The following is a 15,181-nucleotide window of genomic DNA, read 5'->3' on the forward strand; positions in this document are numbered from 1 at the left end:
CTCAAATTCATGTCCATTGAGTCGGTAATGCTGTCTAACCATCTCATCCTCTACCGCCCTCTTTCCTTTTGCCTTCAAATTTTCTCAGCATAAGGGTCTTTCCCAATGAGTCAGCTTTTTGCATCAGGTGGCCAAAGTATTGGAGCTTCAGCTTCAGCATCAGTCCTTCCAGTGAATATTCAGGGTTGGTTTCCTTTGAGATGGACTGGGCCTGATCTCCTTGCAGTCCAGGGAACTCTGAAGAGTCTTCTCCAGCCCCCATAATTCAAAAGCATCAGTTCTTCAGCACTCAGCCTTTTTTATGGGCCAAATCTTATATCCGTACATGACTACTGGAAAAACCATAGCTTTGACTATACAGACCTTTGTCGGCAAAGTGGTATCTCTACTTTTTAATATGGTGTCTAGGTTTGTTACAGTTTTCCCTCCAAGGAGCAAGCGTTTTTTAATTTCATGGCTTCAGTCACCATCCGCAGTGATTTTGGACCCCAAGAAAATAAAATCTGTCACTGATTTTGCTTTTTCCCTTTCTATTTACTGTGAAGTGATGGGACCGGTTGCCACAATCTTAGTTTTTTTTCATGTTGAATTTTAAGCAACTATTTTGACGCTTGTCAAAAGAAAAGCATTCTTTGCCAATAAGGTCATAGGATATAAGTAGAAAGGCAAGACACATAAACAAACATTAAACCAAACTAGAGAGTGTGCCGAAGCATTCCACTGTACTATGTGACTTAAAATATAAAAAACATTAGAGATAGGAAAGATTATTGGCCATAAGTAGTCAGGGCAGCTAAGATATGGCCAGATGGAAAGGAGAAGGAGTCTTGAGATCCTGTCATTTTTATATGTATTAAGAGACTGAAGAGGGGCTTCCCTGATAGCTCAGTTGATAAAGAATCCACCTGCAATTCAGGAGATCCCGGTTTGATTCCTGGGTCAGGAAGATCCTCTGGAGAAGGGATAGGCTGCTCCTTCCGGTATTCTTGGGCTTCCCTTGTGGCTCATCTGGTAAACAATCTGGCTGCAATGCTAGAGACCTGGGTTCAATCCCTGGGTTGGGAAGATCCCCTGGAGAAGGGAAAGGCTACCCACTCCAGTATTCTGGCCTGGAGAATTCCATGGGCTGTATAGTCCATGGAGTTGCAGAGTTGGACACAACTGAGCAACTTGCACTTTCACTTTAAACAGACAGAAGAACTGTGTGTCCAAAGACCTAAGATAAACCCAAGGGTAGAACCCTTGGTAAACCAGTCTTTCTAAGTAATGACATTAATGTATGCCCTCCACAGAAAATTCTGGGTTCCCAGGAGCCCTTCCCCCAGATAACTGTAGGTGAAAGGTCATCATCAAGAAGCTTCCTCCGCCTGCCCTTTGTGTTGGTTGATCTGTCTTATTCTGAAGGCCCTTGGCCCTTGACGTAAACAGTTTGTACTACATTATTGTGGCATGTTTATGTGTTGTCTTGGAGTCTGTTCTCCTCCCATTCCTTCTTCCTTTGGCCTCCTTAGTGCCTGGTGCAGTCTGTGGATGTAGAAGGTCTAATAACAGTGCATGAATGCCTTTGGACTGAGGCCCATGATCTTGGCACCAGGAAAGCCCTGTGGGGTCCCAAATTGTAAACCAACTTCATCCTTGAGATCCAAAACAGAGCTGAGCTTGAGACTGTGAATGCACCATGTCTCCTAGCTCTGCTTTCTTGTCTCAGATGGAATTTCTGTGTTAGAGTTCTAAGAGATTCCATCCCATCCTATGCAGGATTTCTGAACAGATTAGAATGGGAAACACATGAAAACTCATACTACAGACAGACCTTTAATTTAAGCACTTGTTGTCCAGACTGATCATTGAGTTTAGCAAGTGAGTTAGAAAGGGGACTGGGGTGGTATTTGAGGCAAGAAAAAGCTATTTTATAGTCTTGTACATTAAAAAACTCCAGAGATGGTTATTCTGTTTATGTTTAGAAGACTTGCCTTTCAGAGGAACTATCTCCACTTTTATCTCATCCCGTATCAAGCAGGTCACCAAGAATAATTGTAGCCCTTTTCTTACTCTAGATTTGCTAGAATCACATCAGATCCCACAGCTGAGAAAAACCCTTTGTGTGTTAAGACATGTCGCTGATAATATCTCTTCACGTTAATGGTTTTGTTGCTGATATTTCTTTGCAGTAATGATTTTATCCTGGATATCCAGAGGGACAGAAAGAGATGAGTAATGGGGGAGTGGAGTTACAAAATAAATCTACAGTAAAAATAAATTGCTTCTCTACTATTATGAAAAAGAAGTAAAGAATTATTTCAATAGTTATTTATGTCAAGCAGGAAGTATTAATTTTCAAATAATTAAGAATATGTTTTTAACATTGGTCTTGATATAAAATGCTGAAATATACTTTTGGTTGTGGGTATCCATTTGCTTATAGTTAAATGAAATTAAGTAGACTCAGGTCAGGGTATTTGATTTTGCTTTGATGCATTTGTTTTCCCAGTTCTTTTTCTTTTAAGGAGGTGATCAGGTATCATTTGGAAATGTGTTTCAGGTGATGGCATACTAAGCAGGCCTTTGATAAATCTTCCAGAACCCAAGGCTTGCATGCTTCTGAGCTGCTGTGAATGGCCCCGGCACTCCTGACCACCCTTCCAGCTAGGATGTCACTCAGATCCCTGAAATGGAGCCTTCTGCTGCTATCGCTGCTGAGTTTCCTGGTGATGTGGTACCTCAGTCTGCCACACTACAATGTGGTGGAACGTGTGAACTGGATGTACTTCTATGAGTATGAGCCCATTTACAGACAAGACTTCCGCTTCACACTTCGAGAGCATTCAAATTGCTCTCATCAAAACCCATTTCTTGTCATCCTGGTGACCTCACACCCCTCAGATGTGAAAGCCAGGCAGGCCATTAGAGTTACTTGGGGTGAAAAGAAGTCTTGGTGGGGATATGAAGTTCTTACATTTTTCTTATTAGGCCAACAGGCTGAAAAGGAAGACAAAATGTTAGCATTATCCTTAGAGGATGAACACCTCCTTTATGGGGACATAATACGACAGGATTTTTTAGATACATACAATAATCTGACCTTGAAAACCATTATGGCATTTAGGTGGGTAACTGAGTTTTGCCCCAACGCCAGGTATATCATGAAGACAGACACTGATGTTTTCATCAATACTGGCAATTTAGTGAAGTATCTTTTAAATTTAAACCACTCAGAGAAGTTTTTCACAGGTTATCCTTTAATTGATAATTATTCCTACAGAGGATTTTACCAAAAAACCCATATTTCATACCAGGAATATCCCTTCAAGGTGTTCCCGCCTTACTGCAGTGGGTTGGGTTATATAATGTCCAGAGATTTGGTGCCGAGAATCTATGAAATGATGAGTCACGTAAAACCCATCAAGTTTGAAGATGTTTATGTTGGGATCTGTTTGAATTTATTAAAAGTGGACATTCATATTCCAGAAGACACCAACCTTTTCTTTTTATATAGGATCCATTTGGATGTCTGTCAGCTCAGACGTGTGATTGCAGCCCATGGCTTTTCTTCCAAGGAAATCATCACATTTTGGCAGGTTATGCTAAGGAACACCACATGTCATTATTAATTTGACATTCTACCCAAAGCCTAGAGAAGGGAGGGATACTTTGTGGAAAGTGTTATTGTTAGACTATGAAATCGCCAATGAAAAACCCATGAGAAGGTCACTGTGCGGCTTACGCAAAGCTGAAACTCATGTAGAGCCTATAGACTGGAGACTGGAGGGTTGCACTTGGACTGTGGTTTATTATGACAACAATCAAGTCAAGCCTGTTAAAGGTGATATTCAGAGGAATTAAAATCTTATAAAAGAATGGGATGGTTTTTTTAATAAAACTAATAGGACCAAACAGTTTGAACATGTCATTCTATAGTCTAGAGCTTCTTAAATGGGTTTCATTGAGTTATAAGCTCATTTATCATAACAACAAAACAGTGTGGAGTATTATTCATTGAGGCATCTAGTCAGTTCAGGGTTTTGTGTATATCTTACATGGATTACTAGTTTCTTTAAATATACAGTTCTGTGTAAAAGAAACTGAAGTTATTTCTGAACAAAGTTTAATCTGTTTTTGGTCATTTGGAAGATATTTCAAGATGTTGCAGTATTAAAGAGTTATTAATTATTATTTAATAATACTTAGAGTTTTACACTTTATGGATGTTTGAATGTTTTGGTTGTTTCAATACTGCATAAACAGAATAAACTTTTTTTCCAGTTACTTCAGTGATGAATTTATGATGAATAGCTCCATTAATGTGTAGTCATTATTGTATATCAATAATCTCTTGGACTTTGATAAATATTTCATCGTGGTAATATAGAGAAGAATTAAAGCAAGAAGATCAAAATTATTGTCTTGTTTTTAAAAAACATAATCCGTGGTATTTTTAGATGTCACTTCATTTGTCTCATTTTTCTGCCTGGAAATTTGGAGTAATATAGAATGCCAGGTAGCATGTTTCCTTTTAGAAAGGACTCTGAAGCCCAAAAAGAACGAACGAACATGATAGCCAGAATATCATGGAAAGGAGTATTGTATTTCAGTGCTTGAGTTGGAAAGAGAAGACTAATATTTGAGTTGCAGTTAACTGTTCTATGTTTTTTTCATTAACAATCAGTTTGAGAATAAAAAAGAATAAAGAAACATTGTTGCTGCTGTTACTAGTTTCACATCAAGAGGAAAGACCTACTACGTGGTCTAAAGTCAAGTCTCATTTCCATGTTGTAGAGAAATGCACTGTTCATAGGAGTGGTGACGTAGGTCACCTCTGACCTACTAGTTGGTCCAAGAAGAGCACTCCTTGCCCCCATATTCTTGGGGCTGTGCAGCTTCCCATTATGCCTGATACGGGACAAGTGACTCTTACTCTGGATTACATGACGGCAAAAGATCAAACCTGTTGGGAGAAAATATGAACTTGAAAGTATATAGTTAGCTCTTAGAACACTCATACATTTGTAATTTTCCTGTAAAAAAGCTTAATTTGAATTAGAAGTGTTATAACGTGTGATTCCTTATAACAAGGCTGTTTCCATTTCCCTCATCTCAGACCTGATCCAATCACAATAAAATCATAAAATAAATTAAATATTCTGTGGAATCAATCCATGCCCTTGCTAATTCCGGGAATCACTTTCTCTTAAGACACAGGTGGTGGTTTTTTGTTTTTTTTTTTTTGTGGTAGGATTAGATTTGATTGAATTTGCGTTGTTTATATTCGTGTTTGGGAAGCTAACTCAAAGAAGTTTTAAAAAGAACTTGTGAAATAAAAGTGTCCCTTCACTTTTAAGACTAAAAAAAGAAGTAAAATGTAAATAATTGCCAAGTTTTAGAAGATTTTTCCTTTTCAACTACAGATTGGTGCTTAAGAAATCTCTAAAGAATTAAATGATTATGAAAAACATTAAGAGGTTGGGTCATTTTTTTTTGTTTTTAACTTCATGTTTGTTTCCAAGTAATATTAGTCAGCTGTATTATTAAAATCTTGGCCTCTGATGTTTAACCACATCAGCAGCACTTTTTATTTTAACTGACAACAAAGTTCAATACTGGAGCCTAACCTCAGGCTGCTTCTCTTCTACCATCCACAGCCCTGCCATCCCCGTGGTCTTACATACTCTCTGTGTCGCTCATTTACTGTGCTTGCCCCATAAGCATTGAATGTGGGACCCAAGCATGTTAACTTCTGCCAGATTATCCTGCAAGAACAGATCCCAGAAGTCGTTAACAACCGTGTGTTCTTTTCATTCATACCGCACGCCACTGGTTACCTTGCCATGCCGCTGGTTACTGTGTGTGTCTTCTCACCTCAGGGTCCGGTTGAAGGACAGCCCTTGTCTGGAGCATGTCATCCTTATCAAGGGAAGGGAAAAAGAGCTGGTGGAAACGCTGGCATCTATATCCACTGACCAAAGCAAATCTCTTGCCAAGGCTAAGTGTCACTGGTGGCTAGAGATGGGGGGATTTAGTCTCACTGGAAATAGTATAAGTCTTGTTTTGGCAGCCAGGAATATTTTGTTCTTTTACAGGATGGGGAAGGGATAGTTGGGTCCGATAATATGCTTCCCTGGTGGCTCAGATGATAGAGAATCTGCCTATAGTGCAGGAGACCTGGGTTCAATCCCTGGGTTGGGAAGATCCCTAGGAGGAAGGCATGGCAGCCCACTCCAGTATTCTTGCCTGGAGAATCCCATGGACAGAGGAGCCTGGCAGGCTACGTCCATGGGGTCCCAAAGAGTATGACATGACTGAGCGACTAAGCACAGCACAATCTGCCACACCTCGTGAGTGAAAAGGAGAAGGGGCTCAGGGATCTGGAATCTGAGGCCAGCCCCAGTGGACCAGAGGTTTTCTGGCTCACTTGGAGAGGGTGCTTTGAGCCCTTCCCTGAGAGGACTGCCCTTTCACCCTCCTTAATATCCCCCCAGCTCTTGCTTAAGTGATCTTGGCATTATCATGTTCCAATCAACTTGCCAGATGAAGAGCAGCCAGAGTTGAGTTGTTTATAACAGTATTTCTGACTGTGAGGTTGGGGATAAAGCTCTCTTCTCTTGGGGTCTGATAGGCAGTTACTTCAGGATATGGAGTGGGAGAGAGAGGCATTGGAAGGGGGCCAGCTTTGAGGCTGGAAGGGTGAATGTAAAATGTAGCAGAACCCCATCTTTGGTGTTCTTTATATCCACTGGGAATTTATCTTAAGCCAACTCCTCTGGATTTTGTGTAAGCCATTAGAACCCTCTCACAGTCTCTATCAGATCCCATGTGTAGTTAATACAGGACAGATCCTTTAAGGAGTCAAAACAGGTGGCCTGTGGTGACAGAAGCAAGCATGGGAATATGGACACTGAGAGGCAAGAGGCAGTTTGAGTGGGCAGTCCCTTGGCAGACCCTGTGCCCATGGGAAGAGGCAACTCATGGGTCTTATAAAGTCAAAGGAGGGCCCAACAAGAACGGGTACCATCGCTCTGTATTTAAGGTAAATGACAGGCACAGAACTTGCACTCGGATAGTCTCCCCTCACATCTAACCTTTCTTCCACGTTTGCAAGTCCTTACCCCTCCTTTAGGTTTTCAATGAATAATTTCTACAATGTCTTGTCAACTTAGCCCTTTTCATGCTTTCTTCTCACCTGTGGGAGGAAGGGTGGAGGTCAGTGCTACTTACATTTTACCCTTCAAGGACCCCCTACACAACATTTTTCCAGATTAAAAAACCAAAGTCCCTCATGGTGAATTACATCATTCTCTTAAAAGGTTGCAGCAGCTGCACCAAAGGTTTTAAATCGCACTCTTCCCCTTCTCCCTAACATATATAGAAACCACACACAAACAAGCAGAAGAAAACATCAAACTGATAACAGGAATTGCCTCTCAACCACTTTGCTACCTTTAAAGTACCTTTTATCACTTCATTCTCAACAACAAGGATGAATTATTTTTATAACATAAATGTTTTAACAATATATTAACATTTGTTTTTGTGTTGTGCTTAGTTGCTCAGCTGTGTCTGACTTTGCAACCCCATATAGCAAAGGTATGTAGCCTGCCAGGCTCCTCTGTCCATGGGATTTTCCAGGCAAGAATACTGGAGTGGGTTGCATGCTCTCCTCCAGGGGATCTTCCCAACCCAGGGATCAAACCCAGATCTCCCACGTTGCGGGTGGATTCTTTACCGTCTAAGCCACCAGAGAAGCCCATTAACAAATTAAGGTAAAGGCAAAAAAGCAGGGCCAGAAAATGTCATGGGGAAAAGCTGGTGCGGTTCAAGGTCAAAGACTGGGCTCACTGCTGAGCCGCCAGGCCCTTCTGCCCTGCCCCCTTTCTCCCACAAAGGTTGTGAACAAATCCGAACAAATCCGAGGCAGTAGGCTCCCAGGTGAAACCAAGCAACTCTGACTGGGACTTGAATGCACTTGTCTTTTAGTCCAAATTGCTCCTCTCGAGTCAGGACTTACTGAAGCTCAGGTTCCCTGTTCGCAGAAAGAGTTCAGTGAGAGACAAAGTGATAGGGAAGAAGTGGATTTATTAAAAGAGATATATAGTCCACAGACACAGCGTGCTCCGTCTCGAGGCCCCAGGGTCTGGGATCATCTTGGAAAGTGAGAGCGGCCCTGGGAGAAACAGACTGCAAAGACAGAACCCAGACCGTCTCAAAAGGTAAGAGCATCCCTTGAGGCTAGTTTTTGTGGCCTGTGTCATTTCATATGCTAACTACAGTGGGAGGATTATCTCGTCTTTGGGGAAGGAGCAGATATTTTCAGGATTTGGGCCACTGCCCACTTTTTGACCTTTTATGGTTGGCCTCAGAGATGTTATGGTGTTGGTGGTGTGTTATTTAGCTTGTGCTAATGTATTACAGTGAGTACATAATGAGGCTTAAGGTCTGTGGGAAGGTGAACCTTCCACCATCTTGGGCCTAGTCGGTTTTAGCCAGTTTATGCCATATTTTCAAGGGCTGTGTTATTCTTTTAAAGGTTGTGCCCTGCCCGCTTCCCTCCTGTTTCACAGTAGGGACTGTCTACTGGGCTCCTGTGGGCTCTTCCGGCCTCATTTAAAAAAAAAAAGAATGCCTCCTTCTCCCTCATCAGTGGTTCCATCTACACTGTGTGGACCTGCAGCTTCCATGCTGATGCCTGAGGCTAAAAGGCCAAGGCAGCAAGCTGAAGCGGCAAGCCTGGGCTGATATTCTTCTAGACTTTGGGGGTGTGTCATAACCACACCTTGGGATGTAGTGGGTCCAGGGGTCAGTTCCTCACAGCTGAGGGGAACCTGACTAGGGACATGGGAACCGTTTACCTGCCCGGAGTGGGTTGTGCTCACAGTGAGTGGGAAGCTTTAAGAACATAAACATTCATCTGAGGTAGAGAGGAAACGCTGGTTCATGACCTGGGGGCTCTGGGGCTCCAGAGTGGATTGTGCTGGGGACCAGCACCCAGGCTGCAGGAAGCCCATGGGAATGCAGTGGGCACTCCTCTCTGGTGCTGGTCTACAAGGTAGGGCAGCGGGTCTGTGGGGGCAGGGGGACAGGAGGTCAGGGAGGGAGCCCTGAGGAGTCTTTATGCATCTCACCGTGAAGCCGGCTCTTCTCATTTGGGAGAAAAGATGTCAGGGCCTCATTTGTTTGCCTTTCATGGTTTACTCCCTGTGTCATCCGAGGAGGTTTGCTTTATGAACTTGGCACAAAGTAGTTTCAGGGTTTGATGATAATACCATTCACTCTGCCCTCTTCATAAATGAGAAGCCAGAAAATCTCTAGGTTTTGGTAAATTCACAATGAAATGACCAGTGCTCTGGACCCAGGTCTTGCCATTCTTCTGTGCCCCGGGACTGCTGTGATTTCTTTAAAATGGAAATGTCTCAAGGTTTCAGGAAAAGAACTCTTGAGAAACCATAAATGATTAACTTGGTGTTCAAAAGGTCAAGTGATAATCAAACCTGTCTCTTAGGTCAATGACTATGAGGAGGAGGAAAGTAACAACCTCATTTTTGTTATTGAATCTCTTTTTTTATGAATCTTTAAAAATTTCTGCACATTTTGTTTCTCTTTCCTTTAGTGAACCTTAACATAAAAATGAAGTAAAATTTTAAAAAGCATTATATATGTAAAAATTAAAATTTTTATTTCTCTTAAATTCAAAAGCAAATGGACAGGCAGTTATTATTTTGTCTGTTGAACAACCTCCTGGAGAATTTCTACTTCTGAGAAATGTCTTATCCACTAACTCCATCTGCATGGTCAGTACAGTGTGACTCAAGCCATGAGGATTCCCCCAGTCCTAAGATCCCAGCTCCCTGGAGACAGCCCAATGGTCAGCTTGACATTATTGGGCAATTGCAGTTCCTCTCAAAGAATTTAGAATTAAGGCTAAGCAATCTAAGTCTGAGCATTGTCTTCAACTAAGGAGATATAAATCTGGGAAATTTTGATATTTGTTGTTCAGTCACTAAGTCATGTCAGCTCTTTGTGACCCCATGGACTGCAGCACGCCAGGCTTCCCTGTCCTTCACCATCTCCCAGAGTTTGCTCAAACTCATATCCACTGAGTTGATGATGCCATTCAACCATCTCATCCTCCATCGTCCCCTTCTCCTCCTGCCTTCAATATTTCTCAGCATCAGAGTCTTTTCTAAATGAGTCAGTTCTTCACATTAGGTGGCCAAAGTATTGTAGTTTCAACTACAGCATCAGCCCTTCCAATGAATATTCAGGGTTGATTTCCTTTAGGATTGATTGGTCTGATCTCCTTGCTGTCCAAGGGACTCTCAAGGGTCTTCTCCAGCACCACAGCTCGAAAGCATCAATTCTGGAACACTCAGCCTTCTTTATGGTCCAACTCTCACATCCATACATGACTACTGGAAAAACCATAGCTTTGACTATACGGACCTTTTTCGGCAAAGTAATGTCTCTATTTTTTGATATACTGTCTAGGTTTGTCATAGCTTTTCTTCCAAGGACCAAGCATCTTTTTAATTTCATGGCTGCTGTCACCATCCACAGTGATTTTGGAGCCCAAGAAAATAAAGCTATTAAAAAATAATAATAAATTTCATTTTTTTAGAGCAGTCTTAGTTTCACAGAAAAACTGAAAAGAAAGTATAGAGATTTCCATATACTCTCTGCCCCCACAAACACACACTCTCCCCGACCAGGAACATTCTCCACCAGAACAGTCCATGTATTACACTGGCTGTCATCACAGTGACACATCATTATCACACAAAGCCCACAGTTTACACTGAACTCTCGGTGGATTGTCAGTGAGGCTAAGACTATAATCCCTGGGGAAAGCTCCAGAGCTGAGGTCTTCAGCTAGTGGAAGGGCAGTAGTTTACAGAAACAAAAAAGGCCGACATTCAGATAAGCCCTTTGCCAGGGCCAGTCCCCTTTCCATGGCTGACCTAAGGCAGGGCTGGTGGACCTGCAACTCTGAGGGCTTCACTTCCACCAGACCTCACAGGAGGCAGCAAGGCTTCCTATGGATGCCAACCCCAGGCTGGTGTCTGTACCAGGTGGCTGCTGCTGCTGCTAAGTCGCGTCAGTCGTGTCCGACTCTGTGTGACCCCATAGACTGCAGCCCACCAGGCTCTCCCATCCCAGGTAGGCAGGAGGGCAAAAGGGTAAATTTGACATTTGGAGGTCAACAGCTTCAGGGGTTTGGTTTCAAACTGCAAATGAAGCCCAGCACTGCCCACTCCCCACCCCCAACCTCCACCCTGCACCTCGCACACCAGTCTTCTTCCACCCTGTCCTTTATTTCTCAGGTACCCTAGGCCCATGTTGGCCCATCTGCCTTCATCTCAGCACTTTACCTGGAGTGTACTTTGCTTTTTCTGGGTCTCTATTTCCTCATCTATAAAGAGGGATAGTATTAATAGTTCTCATTCTCTTCAGAGTCAGATGATAATTTAAAGATGCTTGGGCCATCAACCTGGAGAAGAGAAAGCCTTGTGCAGAGAAAACAGCCAGAGTGACTCTGGAAAGCAGGACCAAGATAGTAGGGGGTGTTAGCAGGGAGAGAGATTTTAGTGCAGGACCAGAGAAAACCAGAGAGAGAGAAGGCTGCTTCAGGAAAGAGTGAATTCCCAACCTTAAAGGAAGTAAAAGAAGCTGGAGAGTCCTTTGGTAAGGACGCTGGAAGTGGAGAATAAACAGGGTCTGGACTTGAAAAGTCTCCTCTGAGAGAAATACCAGTGTCAGCTTTGGAGTCGTACAGACCTGAGTTCAAATCTTAGTGCCACCTCTTACTAGCTAGGTTACCTTCTCTCTGAGCCTCATTTGCCTTAATGCACCAGGGAGGTAATAATTGTGTCTGGCATGTAGTGCTTCCGCAAGAATTCACTGAAGTAGGAGATGGGACGGAGAAGGCAATGGCACCCCACTCCAGTACTCTTGCCTGGAAAATCCCATGGACAGAGGAGCCTGGTAGGCTGCAGTCCATGCGGTCGCTAAGAGTCAGACACAAAAGAGCGACTTCGCTTTCACTTTTCACTTTCATGCATTGGAGAAGGAAGTGGCAACCCACTCCAGTGTTCTTGCCTGGAGAATCCCAGGGACGGGGGAGCCTGGTGGGCTGCTGTCTATGGGGGTCACACAGAGTCAGACACGACTGAAGCGACTTAGCAGCAGGAGATGGGAAGGACCCCACAGGAAGTAGGTACTTAGTACCTGGGAAATTTCATTAAATCACCATTTGATTCTAAAGAATGATTGTAAACAGTGGAGGGCACAATGGAGAAGACGTAGCTGCTGCCCCCAGGGCCAGAGTCTAGAAAGATTGCCAGCAGGAAGACAGAGATTGGAAGCACGTAGTGTGTTCTTTGCAGAGGAACGAGGGGAAAATGAATGGGGAGATATGTATATTGACTTTTTTCCCCCTGAACTCTAATTCTATTCCATAGCTCTGTAAATCTGCTTTTCCATCACTGCCATACTATCTTGATTACTCTGGCCGTATACTAAGGTTTTTATTATTTTTTTTAATTAAAATTTTTTTTGGCTTTGTTGGGTCTCCATTGCTGTTTTCTCTAGTTGCGGTGAGCAAGGTTACTCTTTAGTTGTGGTGCTCGGGTTTCTCACTATGGTGGCTTCTCCCATTGTGGAACTGGAGCACGGGCTCCAGGGCACAATGGCTTCAGTAGTTGCGGCTCACTGAGGCTTAGTTGCCCCTTCTTCAGTTCAGTCACTCAGCCATGTCCAACTCTTTGGGACCCCATGGAGCAGCATGCCAGGCTTCCCTGTCCATCACCAACTCCTGGAGCTTGCTCAAACTCATGTCCATTGAGTCAGTGATGCCATCCAAGCATCTCATCCTCTGTCATCCCCTTTTCCTCCTGCCTTTAATCTTTCCCACCATCAGGGTCTTTTCCAACGAGTCGGTTCTTCACATCAGGTGGCCGAAGTATTGGAATTTCAGCTTCAGCATCAGTCCTTCCAATGAATATTCAGGACTGATTTAGTTGAGGGTTGACTGGTTTGATCTCCTTGCATCCGAGGGACTCACAATAGTCTTCTCCAACACCACAGTTCAAAAGCATCAATTCTTCGGTGCTCAGCTTTCTTTAGAGTCCAACTCTCACATCCATACATGACTACTGGAAAAACCATAGCTTTGACTAGGCGGACCTTTGCTGGCAAGGTAGTGTCTCTGCTTTTTAATATGCTGTCTAGGTTGCTCATTGCCCGGAGAATCCCAGGGACGGTGGAGTCCAGTGGGCTGCCATCTATGGGGTCACACAGAGTCGGACACTACTGAAGCGACTTAGCAGCAGCAGCAGCATGTTGCTCATAGCTTTTCTCCCAAGGAGCAAGCATCTTTTAATTTCATGGCTGCAATCACCATCTGCAGTGATTTTGGAGCTCTCCAAAATAGCCTCTCACTGTTTCCTTTGTTTCCCTACCTATTTGCCATGAAGTGATGGGACTGGATGCCATGATCTGGTTGCCCCTTGGTATTTTTTATGCTCCTGGTCTTCCCGGACCAGGGTTTGAACTTGTGTCTCTTGCATTGGTAGACAGATTCTTAACCACTGGACCACCAGGGAAGTCTGCTAGGTCTTAAGATCTGATAATATAGATCCTCCAACTTTCACAATGTTGTTTTTGGCTATTGTATGACCTTTGAATTTTCATGAAAAGTTTGGAATCAGCTTGTCAGTTTCTATTAAAGAGTTTTCCAGGCTTTTGATTAGAATTGTATTAAGTATAAAAAATGGGGGGAAAGGATATTTTCATACTATCGAGTCCACCAGTTTATGAATGTGTTCTATCTCTCCATTTATTCAGATTTCCTTTAATTTTTCTCAGCAATATTCTGAAGTTGGTAAAAATGTTACAATCTTGCATATATTTCATTAGATTTATTCCTAAGTATTTTATATATTTTGATGCTATTGTCAATGAAAGTTTTTATAGTGGTACAATTAACATACAATAAAATGTACAGAACTTAAGGGCTCAGTTCAATAACTTTAGACAGTTTTATACATCTGTACAGCCATCACCTAAAACAAGATATAGAACACTTACATCATCCCAGAAAGGTTTCTAATGCCACTCTCTAATCCCTACTCCTATGCCACCCCCACTATAGAGCAACCACTTCCTGGTCTCTTTCACTATAGATTTAGTCTTGCCTATTTGGGATTTCATATAAATGTATTCATGCAGTATGTATTATTTGAAGTCTTGGTTCTTTGATTAAACATAATGTGCTTGACATTAATCCATGTTTTGTGTGTCAGAAATTTCTTTCAATTGTTGAGTATTATTCCTTTACATGAGTGAATGGCAATTTGGCTATCCATATGGGTTGTTTCTAGTTTGCAGAGATTATGAATGACTGCTATAAAGATCTTTGTATTAGATTTTTTGTATATTTATATTTTCATTTCCCTCTGTAAACACCTAGGAATGGAATTGCAGGGTCATAGGGTGCATGCGTGGAGAAGGCAATGGCAACGCACTCCAGTGTTCTTGCCTGGAGAATCCCAGGGACAGAGGAGCCTAGTGGGCTGCCATCTGTGGGGTCACACAGAGTCGGACACGACTGAAGTGACTTAGCAGCAGCAGCAGCAGGGTGCATGCATGCTTTGTCACTTCAGTCGTGTTTGACTCTGAGACTCCATGGACCATAGCCAGCCAGGCTCCTTTTTTTATGGGATTTTCCCAGCAAGAATACTGGAGTGGGTTGCCATGCCCTCCTCCAGGGGATCTACCTGACCTAGTCATCGAACCCAAGTCTCCTCCATTGCAGGTGGATTCTTTTTTTTTTATTTTATTTTTAAACTTTACAATATTGTATTGGTTTTGCCAAATATCGAAATGAATCTGCCACAGGTATACATGTGTTCCCCATCCTGAACCCTCCTCCCTCCTCCCTCCCCATACCATCCCTCTGGGTCGTCCCAGTGCACCAGCCCCAAGCATCCAGTATCCTGCATCGAACCTGGACTGGCGGATTCTTTACCACTGAGCAACCAGGGTTTTCTATGAAATGCCAAATAGTTCTCAAAAGTGTTTGGACAATTGTGTATTTCTACACAGTTTTTCTTTTATGGTTTATGCTTTTTGTGCCTCACCCAAGAAACCTTTACCTACTCCAAAGTGAGGGAGATCTTCTCCTATGTTTTCC

At 42.8% G+C, this 15,181-nt stretch overlaps 1 protein-coding gene across 22 annotated transcripts in view; it reads left to right on the forward strand.

The window, feature by feature from the left end:
* B3GALNT1 (beta-1,3-N-acetylgalactosaminyltransferase 1 (Globoside blood group)) overlaps positions 1–5,461 on the forward strand; it is a 33,669-nt gene extending 28,208 nt beyond the window's left edge. For 19 of the 22 annotated variants that reach the window (XM_070373826.1, XM_070373933.1, XM_070373903.1 and 16 more), the window contains one exon: positions 2,543–5,460. In XM_070373826.1, the coding sequence (XP_070229927.1) occupies positions 2,616–3,611 (996 nt within the window). In that variant the 5' untranslated portion in view covers positions 2,543–2,615 and the 3' untranslated portion in view covers positions 3,612–5,460. Of the gene's footprint in view, positions 1–2,542 lie in introns of all 22 variants that reach the window. The other 3 variants (XM_070373835.1, XM_070373897.1, XM_070373819.1) reach the window with 1 other exon arrangement.
* Positions 5,462–15,181: the final 9,720 nt, after the last annotated feature.

This window comes from Bos mutus, chromosome 1, assembly GCF_027580195.1.
Source record: "Bos mutus isolate GX-2022 chromosome 1, NWIPB_WYAK_1.1, whole genome shotgun sequence".
NCBI lineage: Eukaryota > Metazoa > Chordata > Mammalia > Artiodactyla > Bovidae > Bos > Bos mutus.